The sequence below is a fragment of the Eleutherodactylus coqui genome, chromosome 8 (assembly GCF_035609145.1).
Source record: "Eleutherodactylus coqui strain aEleCoq1 chromosome 8, aEleCoq1.hap1, whole genome shotgun sequence".
Classification (NCBI taxonomy): Eukaryota; Metazoa; Chordata; class Amphibia; order Anura; family Eleutherodactylidae; genus Eleutherodactylus; species Eleutherodactylus coqui.
In genome coordinates this window covers 92,172,393-92,191,123 of record NC_089844.1, presented here as the reverse complement: position 1 = coordinate 92,191,123, position 18,731 = coordinate 92,172,393, and the positions used below count along the sequence as shown (strand labels likewise).

At 44.7% G+C, this 18,731-nt stretch overlaps 1 protein-coding gene across 4 annotated transcripts in view; it reads left to right on the top strand.

The window, feature by feature from the left end:
• FMNL2 (formin like 2) overlaps positions 1–18,731 on the top strand; it is a 241,765-nt gene that overhangs the window by 186,687 nt on the left and 36,347 nt on the right. For all 4 annotated transcript variants that reach the window (XM_066576019.1, XM_066576023.1, XM_066576020.1 and 1 more), the window contains exons 14-17: positions 2,124–2,463; positions 3,160–3,366; positions 11,196–11,320; positions 15,643–15,845. In XM_066576019.1, the coding sequence (XP_066432116.1) occupies positions 2,124–2,463; positions 3,160–3,366; positions 11,196–11,320; positions 15,643–15,845 (875 nt within the window). The remainder of the gene's footprint in view (positions 1–2,123; positions 2,464–3,159; positions 3,367–11,195; positions 11,321–15,642; positions 15,846–18,731) is intronic.

Below are 18,731 nucleotides of genomic sequence, written 5' to 3'. Positions count from 1 at the left end.
GTCCCCAGGCACGGTTTAGATCTGCTATATCTTTTACTGAATGTATAACTTTTACAACAGGTAATGCAGGTGCAATTCACTTTAAAACGTTAGTAGACTATAGTTCAGCGGTAGGGAGGATACACAGGATGAATATGGTCCTACAGTCCACGTTATCTGTATGTCAACGGTCCTGGATTGGGAGCACTCCAGAGGAGGAAGGGGGGTAGGGGTCACTCCACAGACTCTCTGGCAGACAATTATTAAAGAAGGCTTAGCCAATAAACACCCAGCATGGCAGACGCGTGGGTATCACAATAAATTACCTCTGTGCGGTGATCCTAACTATGGACGGCCACACAGGAAAAGCCTATAGTGCGAAATTGGTACCTTGTTTAGAACTTTTGTGGGTCTCTGCTGACGGGACTGACTCCTCTCACAGCCACACTCCAAACGCTACAAGGTATCGCTCCTCTTCCTCCATCTTCACCCACATGGAAGCTGAAGGTGCTTCCATGTGGCTCTGTGCTAGCACTCTGTAGCAGACAAGATGGACCTCTTTTCCTGCTCTCAATCACTCCTATTTATACCTTCACTCACACCACATGAAAAGACAAACTGATACATCTACATACAGGCAATGATTTTAAAGTTAACCTCTCAGGCGCCGTAGCTGTGCAACACACATACTGGATATAACAGGACAAGCTTTGCACAGTACATCTACATAGGACAAAACATGTATGACATTTATGGAGGGGACCAGAATGGTGTTCTGGGCCACTACAACAATATTGGACAACCCTTTAGCAATAGGTTGCATGTATTACAATAACACTTGGGAAATAATTCCCAAAACTGCAGATGTCCTGTAGTGTATGGTAGAGCCCTACCCTTGGCTATACTTCGAGAAACCTCACAGTCTATATTTAAAATGTATCCTAAAAAAGCTTTGTTCCATGAAAACTCACAGGGTAAGGGATAACTAGCTGATCATTTTGGTTCTAACCACTGCAACGCCACCAGTCCTGAAAACTAGAGTCTGGAGCATCGCACAGTAAAGGCAGTGGCGGTAGCCGAACAGCTGAATTGGCTATTTCCAGCTTTTCCATTGAGATGAATGGAGACGCACTGCATGTGTGCAACCACCACTGTATTCATTCCAGGATGCTCTAGACCCCAAATCTCAGATCAGTAGGGGTCCCTGTGGTTGGACAACTCCATTAAAGCAACCCTCTTGTTTTGGGGAAACATTCTGTCCCAGGACTTGAGGGGGTAGTAAGTATATTATCTACACTTGTTCTTCTCTGCTGTCTATCCGATCTGTGGGTTTCAGATATAGTTTTAGACTATCCAAGATGGCTGATACTTACTACAGGCTACGTAATTCCCATAGAGTATTGGTAGTGTTAGTCTACTAATATGTTATACTTGTCCTCAGATTGGCCAAAATACCTACATGATCAGTACTGGCCAATCAGAGAGCAGTGCAGTATGCATTAGCCAGATAGAAAATTTAGGTGGCTATCTTGGCCAGCTAAAAACCTGAGCTGTGACCGGCAGACCAGCTGGACAGCAGAGAACAACAAGTGCAGTTATTACATTCTCCCTTTCCCTGGACCTGGGACAGAATTGTGCCCTAAAAACGGAAGTACATTTTAGGACTATATTCACCCAAAGAGCCTATTGGCCTCTGTTGGGGTAGTATACATTGATACCTTTTTTTCCCCACAGACTACACTATTATATGCTGAGGCATCCAGTACTGCATGGTACTGTATAACATGCAGTACAAATTTGTTTTTAACATGGAAGGCTATTGACAACAAATGCAACATTATGCCTATATAGTGGCACACATTGGACCCTTCCATCAGAAAGGTATGCCAGGAAATCCTTATAATGTACAACTCCAACAGAAAGGACAAAAGTATGTGAACAGAGCCTAAAAAAACTCTATTAAAGCTCTGATAACTCAACATGGGTTAGTTAGACAAGGCGCCAAATAATGGTTATTCCAGTCTATTGATGGTTTAGTTGGGGTTAGTTTGAATACAACCAGTGTTATGGATATCAGACCATTCTAAAAGTTGTAGTTTTGTCACAGCTGTCTGAGTTGTATTGGTATTTTTATTTCTCCACAGGAAGTCTGCAAAGATGCCAACACACAGGTGCACTCATTACGGAAGATGGTCAAGGAGAAGGAGGAAGCCATTCAAAGACAATCCACTCTGGAAAGAAAAATTCATGAGTTGGAGAAACAGGGGACTCTTAAGATCCAAAAGAAAGGCGATGGCGACATATCCATTACATCACTAGTGACGTCAGGTACAGAAGTAGTTGGCGAAGCATCATCCACTGCCGGTATCTCACAGTCAGGAGCTTTAGTTCCAGGTGGAGCCTCAACAAGTGTATCAGGAATTTCTGTACCTTCTGCACCAACGCCACCACCTGCACCACCTTTGTCCTCGGAGCCTGGAGCAGGTAAGTGTTATCATAATCCTTGATGGATAAAGGCTTAATAAAGTCAAAAGAAATGCAACATTTGGATATTCAGCATTTCAAAATGAATGGGTATGATCTGCAATACCACATACAGCAGTCTTGTTTACCAAACTTGACTCCACTCCAGTGAGTCAGATCTCTAAAAAACTGGTAGTGCTAAATGATCTTTTTGCATGAGGAGCGGGTAGCAGCACTGAATCTCAAGTAAAAAACTCCAGCACTCGGTCCAGTGAAAAAGCTTTATTTCATAGGGTTAAAAAATAAATAGAAAATCAGGATATCTTGGTTAGCCTACTAGTTTCAAACCACAAAGGTCTTGAGTGAGAACCCTGTGTGGTTTGAAACTAGTAGGCTAGTCAAGATTTCCTAATTTTACTTCTTGTCAACCTATGAAATAAAGCTTTGGTTTTATATTTTTCACTGGACCAAGTGCTGGACTTCTTTTTTTTTACTTGTAATTCAGTACCACACAAAACCTGTTGCCAGGTGTGGCGCTGTTTTTGAAGAGAGCAGACATGTTTTTCTGATCTTGTACATCTAGACTTTTATGTGCTTAGTCTCAGGGTTAAGGCGCATGTATCTATGGTCAGAATTAGGCATGCACATAATATTAATTGTGGATCTTCAATATTGTGTAAAATATTTTGTGCCCAACATGTTTTCTACCGATTTTAGTGGAAAATGGACCAACATCATCTATAATGCCTCCTGCCCCACCGCCTCCACCTCCACCACCTCCTCCTCCCCCACCTCCTCCACCAGCGCCACCTCTTCCAGGTCCAGCTGTGGAACCTCCTGTACCTCCACCACCTCCTCCGCCAGGAGCTCCTCCTTTACCGGGAACTGCCTCACCAACAGTTATATTTAACTCAGGACTTGCCGGTAAGTCACCATCAGATGAAATGACACTCATTCTTTTTTAACTGAGGTCTATATATGGCTTTACTGTTAATCCCGAATAATCTGAAGTTAATTTGAATACATGACATGATGAAGCAAATTTATCAATGCAAACCAGTTTTATCAACATCTTGAAGGAAATTGATGAGAATGGCATTTGGTATGCTATACTGTAATGATACTGTGATATATGGTTTTACTTACTATACCTCATTGGTTTGGAAAATTTAAAACAGGGGTCAGAGTGTTGGGCGGCACAGTAAAAAAAAAAAAGGGATGTTGGGTGCCTACAGGATCCCTTAAATACTTCAATACAATGTTTTTTATACTTTGAGGCAGGTTCCAATGGTGAGATGCCCCTCAGTATTTGGTAGAGAAAGGCAAGCCTTCTCAAGTGTCCTGGAGTCAGCAGGACAAGACACACTTCTCTAGGACTTCCCTAGGACACAACTCTTCTGTCCTGGTGGACATGCTCGACCAGGACTAAACACTCCTATCATGCATACACCAACAATCGACCTACTTAGGACAAGGCAGCTTTCGACTAGCATAATAAATATACATTTTAGCATGTGTATTACGATGGCCCCAATATATGAACCCTTTACAGCTTTACTGAACCAAATTTACTTCACTATGCAGTCTAATGTTAGGTGATTCAAAAGAGTCCAAATATATTCCCTTTTCACCTGCCATCTATAAATGGCACAGATCCAAACGTCTTACTGAGTGTATGGAGCACATACTTTTAGTTTTATACCCTCATTGGAATATAAAGGCTTTTGCATATCACACAATTCCAGGTATCTCAGTAAATGTACGCAATGTATCCTGTACATAACATACATCCATATGCAAGCATAGGCAATTAAAATAACAGCTTGTCTAAAGTAGTAGACATGGTAGTGACACTATCTATGGTGGTCTAGGGCAGTGATCCCCAACCTTTTTTACCCCAGGGAACGCCTTCAAGCACGAGCATTTTTTCATGGCCCGGCAGGGCAGGGTGGTGCAGGGGTGGAGCTTTGGTCATATGGGGGCAGGGTTTCAGTGGCTTCAATAGTAATGCTATTACTACTGGGGACGATATAGGGGACACTATTACTAATAGTATCTCCTATATCAGCCCCAGTAGTAATAGTGACACCCCACAGCGGCCCCTGTAGTAGTAGTGACATCCTACAGTGGCCCCCTGTAGTAATGGTGACATCCCACAGTTGCCCCTAGTAGTAATAGTGACATCCCACAGCGACCTCAGTGGTGATAGTGACATCCCACAGTGGCCCTCAGTAGTAATAGTGACCCCCCACAGCGGCCCCCAGTAGTAATAGGGACACTCCACAGCGGCCCCAATGGTAATAGTGACATCCCACAGCAGCCCCCTGTGGTAATGGTGACATCCCACAGCAGCCCCCAGTAGTAATAGTGACCCCTCACAGCGGCCCCCAGTAGTAATAGTGACATCCCACAGCAGCCCCAGTGGTAATAGTGACATCCCACAGCGGCCCCCTGTAGTAGTAGTGACATCCTACAGTGGCCCCCTGTAGTAATGGTGACATCCCACAGTTGCCCCTAGTAGTAATAGTGACACCCCACAGCGACCTCAGTGGTGGTAGTGACATCCCACAGTGGCCCTCAGTAGTAATAGTGACACCCCACAGCGACCTCAGTGGTGATAGTGACATCCCACAGTGGCCCCCAGTAGTAATAGTGACACCCCACAGCGGCCCCAATGGTAATAGTGACACCCCACAGCGGCCCCCTGTAGTAATGGTGACATCCCACAGCAGCCCCCAGTAGTAATAGTGACCCCTCACAGCGGCCCCCAGTAGTAATAGTGACATCCCACAGCGGCCCCAGTGGTAATAGTGACATCCCACAGCGGCCCCCTGTAGTAATAGTGACATCCCACAGCAGCCCCAGTGGTAATAGTGACATCCCACAGCGGCCCCAGCAGTACTAGTGACATCCCACAGTGGCCTTAGTAGTAATAGTGACATCCCACAGCTGTCCCCAGCAGTGACTTTGCCCCCGAGACCCATATACTTACCCCCTCCACCTTGTGGAAGCGCCACTATTCCTCTGTCCAAGGCGCCGCTAGCAGCAATGATGCCTGGTGCACACTGTGACGTCAGTGTGCTGCCAGACGCCTCCACCCCTTGCTCTTACGGAACCAAGTAGGAGATATCAGGGGAGGGGGGAGGAGGATCCAAACTGCACACTGACATCAAAGTGTCGCCACAGACCGGCAAAAAACCTCCAAAGGGCCCGGTCCTGGTCCGTGGACCAGTAGTTGGGGACCCCCTGGTCTAGGGGTAGAAGAAAGGATTGATATCATATTCCCTGGTGGTCTGCAGTAAAATACAGGGTTAATATTACATTCCCTGGTGGTCTAGGCTAGAAGAAATGCTTGATATTATGTTCCCTGGTGGTCTAGGGTAGAAGAGGGGTTAATATTTTATTCTCTTGAGGTGTAGGGTAAAAATGGGGAATAATACCTGGTGGCTTAGGGTATATTTATTGGGTTAATGTATTTTTCCCTGATGGTCTAGAGTAAATGAGGGTTTTATATCTGGAGGTATGGTGGCTTCACTCACCTTTCTAGGCTCTAGTTATGTGTCCTGCTACTTCCTGATTAGACACGTAGCTGGACATTTCTCTGCAGAATGCAGTATGAGTACTCTGCCCCATCATTTTAAAAAGGCTCTCCAGTTGTATACTATTGGTGGTCTATCTTTATAATAGGCCATCAATAGAAGATCAGAAGAGGTCTGCCTCCCAGAACCCCTGCAGATCAGCTGTTTGCCATACCGGTGTGCTCATGCACTGTGCTGATTTGTGCAGGAAGCAAACAGCTCTGTTTTTACTACAGTAGCCCGGCTTGGTATTACAGGTGAAGTTCACATTCACTTCAATGCTTGTAATACCATGCCTGACCACTACAGTGAGAATGGAGCTGTGTGCTTCCTGCAAAAATCTGCTCAGTTTGCAATCACACTGGCTGGGGGAATAGCTGATTGGTGGGGGTCACAGGCAGCAGACACCCACTGATATACTATTAATGATGTATCCTGCAGACAGGCCATCAATAGTTCAACAACCCCTTTAAGGAAGAGGTCAGAGGCGAGGGGGTATGTTAATAATCACAGTTTTACTGTATCTTAAGAAGTCTACACTTGTCCGACAACTATTGAAGGATATCCAGTGGGAAAGTTACTATTGAGAAGGCATTGGGGCACCGCTATGGACCTAATATTAATCCAGCAGGTTTACTTGGAGTCATAAGTAAAACTAAGGCCTCCTGCCTACGGGCGAATTTTCACTGCGTTCCCCGTGGCGAAAAACTGGCCGCGGGTAACGCAGTGAACGCTTTCCATAGACTTACTATGGAAAGCGCAGCCCCGCTGTCCTCGAGCGGAGAATCCTAGCGATTCTCCGCTTGCGGGATTTAAATCGCAGCATGCTGCGAATTGCTGCGATTCTCCATGGTGTTCCTATCTCTCAGATAGGCTCAGCGCAGAGAGCAGTCTGCTCTCCCCTGCTCCCCGGCGGCGGCTACCGCAGCGGAGATCTGCCGCAGTATATCGCTACGCCCATGGACAGGAGCCCAAAGCTAACACTTTGATGTCGAAGGAGCCATACTCAGACATACTGCACCTTACAAAATCAGCTCTGCTACATCTATCATTCAGATTTACTGATTACCCTAAAGATAATATATAGAAAAATTCCTGATCATGAGCTCCATAATCTGCAGGTATCTGTAGTACCAGGATATCAGACATTATTGGTCTATATAACTTTTGAACTTGCCGCTGACTAATAAACGCAGTTATGTCACTCTTAGTCAATATCGGCTGCTTTCTTCCCCCCACGTACTGCAGCGTGGTTTATTTGCTGAGTGATTAGTTGTGCAGCGCACAGGAAGTATGTAACAGTGAGTCAGCCCCTTGCTCTATATCAGCAGGTGATAACACGCTGGTCTCATGTCATATGCAGGATATGAACTGTTCCTGAGTCCTCTGAATGCCTGTGTGAAGAACAATGCAGTCATCTACTCCCTTCTATACAGTGAAAAACAGCATACTGACACATACTGGCACAAACTGACACATACTGGCCCAGAAAGACACGCTTTGGAGTGTCTACGGATACGTTTGACATATATACGCTAAAAGCTTTCCTCGCACATATGCCAAACGTATACTGCGAGTGCAGCGTGAATGCATCCTGAGGGTATGTTCACACATAGCAGGATTGATGCGGATTCTCCGTGGCGGAAAATCATCACCAAAATCTGTGTCAACAAATGCGGATTTTGGCGTTGGTTCGCAGCAGACTTCACCCATGCAGCTGAAGTCTGCTGTGGATGCGCATCAAAATCCACACCAAATTATGCAGATTTTTGCGCAGATCTGCGCTAAAATCATCTACATGTCAACATAATCCTATGCATTATTCTATAGAACAGTTCTTAGAACCGCATCTTTAAAGGGCTTGTACCAAAATTGCAAGTTATTCCCTATTTACAAGATAGGGGATGACTTGCTGATCGGTGAGGGTCTCAAAAACTCTTTGCGGCTGGTCTGCACTGAGGTCAAGAGATGAGGAGCGAAACTTGTACATTGCAGGGGACCGAAAAATTTTATTACAGTATGTCTGTGGGCATCTTAAAGGTGCTTGTCCTGAAATTACACTAGATAGGACCCCCAGCGATCAGCTGTAATCTGTGGGAGAACTTGGCAGTAGGTGTTCAGTTTCCCTGCAGCACCTCCACAGGAGAAAGGAAGTATTACACAGTTTCCATTGAATTCAATGGGCTGTGCATGTAATACATGAATGTTCTGGGTCCTCCAGAGTGAGAACTACTCCTTGTAGCGTCCCGCTGATCTTGCTGTCTTGCGGACCCCCTGCTTTTAATTCAGATTTCCCTAATAGAGTATTTTAAAGAGAGTTTTGTAAACCAGACAATCCCTTTAACTCTTTATGAGCGGTCCAGTAATATCCGTCCATTATGTATTAGTTACATTAGATTAAGAGATTAGTTTATGTTGATTGCTTTTAAATCTTAATCTGGGCTTCAGAGCCAGCGACGGATTAATGTAATTTGGACACTGTATATAGCTCCGAATAAGGAGGAATCCTGACAGCAAAACCAAATGAGCTCTAATTGGCTTACCAGGCGTTTTACTTCATGCAAGAGAGTGGATGTCAGCAGATATGCGGCCAGTGACGTATATAAAGTATTGTATCTTGTATTAACCCCGTGTGGCGATGCACTGATGAGCTATGTTTAACCCTAACCTCTCTCCTTGCTTTTATGCTTTCACTAAAGACGGGCCGATCAAGCTGTTCTGTAGGTTTCCTCCTCTTCTGTACTCATGTTCCATTGCATCTTCTTCTGCATGTCATGGAAATAATTCACCATTTATGTATATTATTAGAACTATCACTTTTATCAGTTTCAATATTTCTGCTTGCTGCCATTGAATGGAAACAATCATGTTTCGAGTTTTATGATGATTGCACCCATGATGACCAGCTGATGCATTTAGAAAGTCATCCAAATGGGGCCGTCCCTCTAAACTATGTATAGATATAAACATTTTATTACTGATCCATCAGCTGTTCCATTGGTTTTCATTATGGACAATTCATTGTTAGGCTTCTTTTAGACGAGCCGATTCTTCCTCCACGAGCGAGTGATGTCACCGCTCGCTGATTCGCTCTCACGTAGCCTGTTTAAACAGGCAGATTCATCGTTGACTCGTCCAACGAAAATTGCTCAGTATCGTTCAGTGCTTTACATTAGCTAATGCGAAAGACCGAACGACCGCTGTTTAAACGGAACCTGAAGTGAACGCCCCAACAATGATTTTTATGAGCGCCGAGCAAGAAGCACCCGATTCTCATTCAGTCGTTGACTCACGTAGAGGGCTTATTCACACAGACGATATGACGTAGCAATAAAATTGCGACCATCTGAAGCATTGGTTTCCAATGTATTCATTCAGACAAACGATTTTATGCCACGCAAAAATGTCCAAAAAATATAGCACCTAAGCGCGTGATTTCAGCGACCGTAAGTCCTTGATGCTGAAAAATATAGGCCTTGTCCTATCTTTGGACTGAATAACACTGGAGGATCCATAGACTCCTAGGAGAGTCTATGGGAGCCACCAGAAAAAGGGAAGGGGAGGGAGTTTAGCAGCGACGAGCACCGCTAAATACTGACAGGCTGACAGGTGCCTCTAGTTGAGGCATTTAAAAGTGATTACTAGTCGTTCTGCCGAGCGAGAGATTTCGGGGCTGCGGTGCAATCTACCTGCAAGACACCGCAGCCAGCCATGTGAATGGAGGAAAAAAATCGCAAATAATAGTCGTGGTTATTCTACGTTCATGCAATTTTCAGCTTAAATGGTCACAATTTTTTTCGCGGTCAAATTAGCCCCAATATATGGTCTGCGTGAAAAAAGCCTTAGGGCTATTTCCTACAAGCTTAGGCGTTTTTACGAGCACCCGTTCAAACCGCAAGGGCCCGGCGCATATATGCTGTTGCCTCGCCTTCCCTTCCCGGCTCACCTCCTCCCTCCTTCCCTTTATCTGTTTGCAGTTGGAGTGGGTGGGAAGGGGGGTGGAGCTAAGCACCCGCTCCTCCCTGCCACTTGTCTGCAGCCAGTAATGGGAGGGGCGGACCTTGGGGAGTGAGTTTAGTAGTTACCTCCCTTCTCCGGCTGCTGTCATTGGCTCCCATAGGAGTCTATGCCACCACCGACGTATTCCGGGCACAAAGATTTATCCAGGACTATCTTTGCTGCCTGTCATAAAAGCGCCTGGCGCTATATTTGCGGTTACAGGCGCTTTTACGCTGTGGGAATACGCCTGTGTCATCTGATGCATTAGAATCCAATGCATCAGACCGTAGCGTATATTGGCCGGCCGTGAAAATGGCGGCTAATATACGCTCGTGTGAATAAGCCCTTAGACCGAATGATTACTGTTCACTTTCGCTTGTTTCAGCTATATTCGTTCCATGTAAAACCACCCTTAATCATCCCATATCATGTTGAGCTGTTAACTGTCCTGACGCGTCTGTTTTAGCAATCACTTGCAGAGGCGTAACTATAGGAGATGCAGGGGATGCGGTTGCACCCGGGCCCAGGAGCCTTAGGGGGCCCATAAGGCCTCTCTTCTCCATATAGGGAGCCCAGTACTATGAATAAAGCATTATAGTTAGGGGCCCTGTTAGAGGCTTTGCTATGGGGCCCAGAAGCTTCACGTTACGCCCCTGATCACTTGCATTCCCTGTAAAGAAAATACAATTCTGAGCATGTTGTCTTAGAACTTTGCTGTTCCTCTGCTATTCCTCCTAGAAATGTATGACTAAATTAACAACTGGGTGGGGCTCTTCCCCTTATTAATGGGTCATGTCCCTAAAAACCCTCTGACACTATGTAATCCATCCTGAGAGTGTCTGTGTAGAGGTACACCCCAATGACAAAAGGAATAGTAATGTCAAGTTGTCAATTTAGTCCTACATTTCCAAGAAGAATAACAAAGGAACAATACAAGTCCTAGTTCTAATATAAGGTGCACCCGCACTGTTGGTTTATGGGGAATGCAAGTACTTAATAGGACTGGAGAGCTGCCAGGTCCTGTGTATAGTTCTTATATTAGGAACATTGCAGTAGGATGACTTGTACGGTAATGTGTATTATATGGGATTAGGTCATTATATGTACCTTATATTTGGGTTAGGAAGAGTCTCACACATAAGGTGATAATCTCTACATTTAACTTTGGATTCGCAGCTGTGAAAATTAAGAAGCCGATCAAGACAAAGTTCAGGATGCCGGTCTTCAACTGGGTGGCACTAAAACCCAACCAGATCAACGGCACCGTTTTCAATGAAATTGATGATGAACGGATCTTAGAGGTAATGGACGGCATTCATATTTTGGCAGGTCCTTTAGCTTCTGTTTAAAGGGAACCTAGAACCACGGGCGGCATGAACCCGGAATGGATATGCTCATATGTTCTATTCTATATAGCTGTAGCATTTGAGAAAAAAACATACTTAGAAGTTTGACTTGGTGCTCCTGAGTCAGAGAGGCGGGCTGCATCGTGCACAGCATCAAGAGTGACAGCCCTCGCCCTGCTTATGTAGAGGGAGAGAGCTGTCAGTGTTGATGACGCAGCGAGGAAAGCCCACCGTGGCCCTCCTCCTTGACTCGGAGTTCGGAATCAAACTTCTTAGTATGTTTTATCTCAAACGCTGCAGTATTTTAGAATTAAACATATACTGGCCGAATGGGTATATCTGTCCCAGGTTCCTACTGCCCAGGGTTCGAGCAGCATGAACATAGCGATGACAGATGTAATGCAGGAGCCATTCTGAATCGGTCATTATAAGGGTATATTCACACATAGCGGAAATGTTGCAGAGTATATGCAGAAGAAAAACCTCCAGCATTTTACAGTATCAGGGTGGATTCAGACCAACATAGGCGCAACTACGCTCACCGGCACGCAGCGTAGTTGCGCCTGAACGAGGGGAATTTCTTCCCTTCCCGAGGGCCGAGTTTCTTGGTCCGATATCGCACCTGCCTGTGTGAATGTAGCCTGAAGGTACTTTTACACGGGACAACTTTTAGGCCGGAGTACATAACGGCAGCCGGATGCAATGCATTATGTGGGTTCTCTGCCGCGCTATTTGGGCCTGGCGTATGTCGGATCAAGCGCCTAATGGTTTTTCTGTTGTTGAACTCCTAGGACTCGGCTGAGCCACAGAAAAGGCAGCAGCAGTGTGACGGGGACTAAATCTGTAATGCCGGCATTTGCGTATTGGCATTAGCACCATATGGAACTTTTTATGGAAACACCCCTTTGAATTCAAACCATGCAGAACAAATAATTTCCATAGACAGCTAGTAGCAGTACTGCCGCCTGTAACATGGCTGGCTTTTACAGGCACGCTATGAGCCGAACAACCAGTCCGGCAAACGCTAAAACACTTGTTTGTTACCTCGTTACATGAGTGCACAAATGATCGTTTTTCAGCAGCACCTCCCCCCCCCCCTTCCCATGTAAATGGGGAATATGCCTTCCGCGACCGTGTAAACTGGTTCATATGAACGATGGCCTGAAGGATTGTTCATACAAACTACCACACAACCATTGTGACACGTAAATGAAAGGTCACTTTCACACGGGTGGCAAAATCACGCAATTTTCTCACAATGAGACATCACCACAAATCGCATGTATGTGAAGCCCATGCTTTCAATGGGTTCCCTCACATTAGCGATGTTCTGTAGGCTGCTACATTACGGGGGAAAAAAATTGGGACATGCTGAATATTGCTTCGATTTGCTATGTTTTATAGCTCAGGTTTCCCTATGAAGTCTTCCTTTCTGTTGCATCGTCCGAAAACGTGGTTTTCGTGTGGTGCGATGCAACTTTAAGGCTAGTTTCACACGTGGGCGACCCCAAGTCCCCCCGAAAATCCCGACAAAAGAGTGCTATAAAGTTGTGAGACTTTGTAGTGACACAAAATTATGATATCGCCGCAAGAAAACGCAGCGATGTCACACAGAACACAGATCCAATATCGCTGTGATTTTCACAGCGCTGTCACCCGTGTCGATGAGCTTAAGACAAGTGAATGCCCATCGACTTGCTATATTGTCAATTAGTCATGACAATATAATCCGCCCGTCTGAAGGGATCTGTATGCTGAGTATGTTTGTGTCCCCTCGGGCCCTGCACTATTTGCCTATGGGGAGCGCATGATGCAGGTGAGCTGTAGTCACAATGGTACGAGTTGTTGCCTAGGAGTATCAGACACAGGTATAACTAGCATTTATTTCAATGGACAGTTAAGTTTCTTAGTTTAACCCCTTCCCGCTGCAGGGCGTAAGTTTACGTCCTGGCAGCCTGGTACTTCCCGCAACAGGACGTAAACTTACGTCCTGGAGATAGCGCGGGATCACATATCTCGCAGCGGGAGCCAGCTGTCAGTCACAGCCGGCATCCCGCTGCAACAGCAGGGGGACATCAGAAATGCGCCCCCCGCTGTTAACCCCTTCCCTGCCGCGATCAAAGTAGATCGCGGCAGGGAAAGAGTTCACAGAGGGAGCGCACTCCCTCTGTGTCTCCGGCCAGAACTCGCGATGTTATCGCGAGAGCCCGGCCTGTCACCATGGCAACAGGACACCAGACACTGGCGTCCTGTATTGCCTATGCCTATGATCGCTGTATAAGCGATAAGGCATGGCAGAGCAGTAGCTCTGCCATGCCTTATGACAGCGATCATCAGGGCAGTGGTTAAAGTCCCTCAGAGGGACTCAGTGTAAAAAAAACAAAGATTAAAAAATGTAAAAAAAGAGTAAAAAACCCATTTTTTATGCTTTTTCTCAGATTAGCATAAAAAAAGGTAAAAAAAAAATAAAACCCCACATATTTGGTATTGCCGCGTCCGTAACGACGCGTACAATAAGTTGCACATGCTTTTGACTGTGCGCAGAAAAAAATGCTTAAAAAAACGCTAAAAAACTGAGGCAAAATGCTAATTTTTAGCATTTTGCCTCACTAAAAACGCAATAAAAGTGATCAAAAAAGCCATATGTACCCCGAAATGGTACCAGTAAAAGCTACAGCTCGTCTCACAAAAAATAAGCCCTCATAGAGCGCCGTACATTGAAAAATAAAAAAGTTACAGGACTTTGAATGCAGCGATTTAGATTAGAAAAAAAGATTAACAAAAAAAAGGGTTTTTATTTTCAGAAAAGTGGGAAAACCTAAAAAAAATGTAAGAATTTTGGTATCGTTGTAACCGTACCGGTCCGCAGAAAAAATGGAATGTCTCATTTATGCTGCATGATTAACGCTGTAAAAAAGTTAAAAAAAATCTATGGCAGAATTGATGCGTTTTCTCTCCCTGCTATCATAAAAAAAAAAGTTTTACAATATAGTTAATATACCCAAAAGTGGCACCAATAAAAACTACAGTTCGCCACGCAAAAAACAAGCCCTCATACGGCCGCGTCGACGGAAAAATAAAAAAGTTATGACTCTTGATTACAGAGAAGAAAATCCGCCAAAAATTGTTGCGTCCTTAAACCCAAATTAGGCCATGTCATGAAGGGGTTAATATATGCTATGCTTGTGGGCAATACGGATGAAAATAGAACATGCTGCGTATTCTTTGGCCCAAATGAAATATGCGCACAAAAGACGGCCATGCGAACAAACCCATTGAAATCAACAGCTTCTATTCACTGTGTATTGCACACGCAAATTTTGCATTTGCAATACGCCGCGCAAATGTGTTCCTGTGGCAGCATCCCTTAGGCAGCATTCACGCAAATGATCTTCATGCTTGAGTTCTGTCCGATTGTGAGGACAGAACCTGTACGTGAAAGAACCCATTAATTTCAATGCGTTAATTCACATGAGTGATGCTTCACTCAGACCTATGGTCCATACTGCATGTTTTTTTGCGCAAACAAAATTGCACATGCCAAATACGTGCATGTGAACGAATCTATTAAAAACCAATGGATTCTAGTATTTCGCACGCAAATTTTTAATGCGTAAATACGTTCGTGTGAATATAGTGTTAGCCTGGGGCTGTATGGAGACTTAAGTAGTGCGACTTTCCAGTTTTAGTTATGAAGTGACAGCTGCAGTTAACACTTGGTTGGGGCTCATTCCCATGAGCGTGCTTTCACCGCAGTGAATGGATGAATGAAAGTACGTCGTTTTTTATTGATCCATTCACATTAGCATATATACGTAAAAAAGAACGCAGTATGTTCTATTTTACCACGTATCGCAGTCCTATTGTTTTCTATGGGTTGTGTATTCGCCGCTGTCCTTACGCAATACATTAACCCATCACCACATGTGAGATATGCCGTCACACGCAGTGCACAATCACTACTTTACGCAGCAATAGTCATATCACCGCCGGCTCCCATGACGGTAAAACACTACATGATCCACGCAGCGGCCGTGGGAATGAGCCCTTACATGCAGCTCTGTGCTCCCCTGGACTGCAGTTGTAGTTAACATTAGGAAGTCGCACCCCATAGAGTCCTTGTAGCCCCGGCCTTATGGTAGCTCAGGGGCAAATGCTCCTCAGGATCCTTAACATACTGCTCACTGTACAGAATGAGTGTTTCTTGCTTTTTTGTCTCGCTTACGCTTTTTCTAAAGCGCTGCTTACAGCCGTTTAATAACGATTTCTCCTCTTAGGACTTAAATGTAGATGAATTTGAAGACATCTTCAAGACAAAAGCCCAAGGGCCGGCCATTGATGTTAGTTCCAGCAAGCAAAAATCAGCACCTAAAGGCTCGAACAAGGTGACGTTACTGGAAGCAAACAGGGCCAAAAACCTTGCCATCACCCTGAGGAAAGCAGGGAAGACTGCAGAGGAGATCTGCCGCGCCATCCAGCAGTAAGTAGAGAACCTGGGGGGACACATACTGCAGCTTAGGAGATTACCGCAGATCCTGTTATACAATTTACTCAGCTCGCTGCTTAGAACTATTTTCCATGCTTGACTCACAGAAAGTTTGGCCCATGACCCATATTAGATAATTGCTAGATGCTATAACTAGAATACATCGGTTTCATAACTATGGTGTTAAAACCGGGTGTTACGACTCCTATTGAGCTCTCTGCACTTCCACTACTGGGTTTGACCCACAAAATCTGGCAATTCCATTATCACACTTCCTTCCTGCATGCAGTCCTGTCCCCACTAATATAATGATATGAGTGGACAGGTCACTGCCTCCTGCAGGATAAACATGCTCCTCTCCTGCTGCTGTCATCATCCCTGTTACTTATCCCCACTTATTGGATGGCGTTACCCTTTGCCACATGCAGCCCTGTCTTTGCTAAGGTTACTTTCTCCACAAGATCAACATACTCCTCTCCTGCTGCTGTCTTCATTTACATCATACATCCTTGCCCATGCAATAAAACTCCAATTTATAACATGCTGCCTATAGATGTCAATAGAGGGGAGAGGTAGAGGAGGAGGGGGAGACAGTAGCAGAGACTCACAGGGACACTTCTGGAGCTCATAGTAAGGGATTTAGTGTTTCACAGTTACTAGTGTAGAGTCTCGGTAGAGCAAGTGGAGACTCGGGCTGGTTCTGAGATGGCCTACCTGGTGGAAGGTAGATGGAGTATTAAAGGTGCTCACTTTAGACATTTGCACTGTCTGAGGCAAGCGTCTGAAGAATTTAGAGGCTACACAGGTACTTAGGCACTAACCGGTGTGCTGGCAAATGAATGGAGGATGGCCTCATGATTGATGAAAATTAAAAATCCTCCCAACAGTCCGGTAGTCACAAACATCTTGACTTAGAGGCCAGATCACCGGTGGTGGTGGAGAGCACTTGAAAATATACTTTCTCGTGGCTTTCTTTACTCCTATCTCTACATCTTCTCCTACCCCATACTGTGGTTAGTCTATGAAGGGGCTTCCAACGTGAGAGTTCACTCTCTCTCTTTTGCTGTCATGCACTCAGCAATTCCACTCTTACACGGGGAGATTTTATATCGCTTTCTTAAACAGTAATGCCCTACACTTGCGTCCTCATGAGGCTGTGTGTCACCACCATCAAACAACATAGCCACAAATGTAAGGTTACATTACCCATAAAATAAACAATACCACATAACTTTTTACTACTCTTAAAATTAACAGAAATACACGCTTACACTGGAATTACATCTATACTGCTCAGTACCCTCTATATAATGACCTCCTCAATAGTGTTATTTCTGTGTGTGCTACAGAAAGTTAGAGAGCAGATTCTGTAACTTTCTCTGTGTACATGACAGTACCTGCAGAGGGGACAACTGGTAAAGGATATAAGTCATATAATGGCCATATATAGAGCTATTCCTCATGTACATACTTATTCTGAAAAGTCAGGTACACCTTAAGGAAATGGGAACATAAGATAGCTTTCACATGGCCATCCTGTGCCCATTCCAAATCTGCAGAGATTAGTGGTGTGCAGTTCATGCTCCTGGCAATCCTCTGGATTTTTCTTAATGTTGGGGCAGCTGATAAAGAAGGTTACAAGAAAACTTTTCTATCTGTGGTCTAGACAGTAAGTGATGCTTCGGTCCCTCCCAGATAACACAGATGCAGATGAAGTGAAGCATTTCCTTTGCTATTCCGAAATCAATAATTGCCGTCTCTGTGTTCTCTCCAATTAATATCAACAGAAGGTTATACACAAGTGATATATGCTCCATCCAGCTCTTCCCAGACGCCGGGTCTCTTCCAAGAATGATCTTTAACTGCACGTTCTGTTTGACGTCTGGGTTTTTCTTTGTTTCAGCAAAACAATGGAAGGTGATAGATTTGTATATCGTCGCCCTCCTCCCACCTCCCCCAGCCACGTGGGAATACTGCGCTCATCATGTTACATTGTGGGGCACATTTATACAAGTGACCTGCGTCCTGTCATGATTACATCCGGGAAAACGGCACAACTTTAGTTTGTTGTGTGAACCTTTATTTACAGGGAGGTGCTGAAAATGTCAGCCAAGGGAATGGCAGCTCCCATTAGGGTCAATTTAGGGCGCTTTTACTTGGCACAATTAATCATTAGATTGGGTGATTTGCGCAATAATTATTAGGTGTAAATGCGTGCTGTGAGTGAACGATCAGCAATATATCGTTGGCTTATCGCTGAATATACATCTTTCACGCGGACCAAAAATCGGCGTTCTTCTACTGCAAATGCCTAGATAACTAGAGCCGCGATTATGTTCGAATGAACGATGGAAAATACCCAATTATTGTTCAGTGTAAATACATGCCAAGCGAACGATATACGATCAGTACTTCACCGCTGGTTGCACGCTTGTTTCAATTTTATTTTGCTATGTAAAGGACCCTTAAACCGGCTTCATACTGAAATGTATGCATGCAATATGCAGAGAATAAAACCCATTGATTCCCTACCCATTGGTTTACTATTAATTGTTGCGTGCATTTCTCGCACGCACAAAAAAAATCTCACCTGCTCTATCTTTCTTTTTTTCTGTCATAGACGTCTATAGGGGGTGCACAAATGTGTGTCAATGCATTACGGGATGATCAGTACACTGCGCAATTCTGCTAGAAAAAGAGCAAACCTGAGACTCATAAGGCTAAATCGCCATTCAAATCAGGGAGTGTTCATCTGCTGCGCACAAATGCACATTCCCTGCGTGTGCAAGAAGTACAGTAAAGTGTGCCGATACACGCGTTAAAAAGACTAAAAAAATAGGCGTGCACAAAAATGCTTATGTCCGTGTGAAGGGGGTCTGA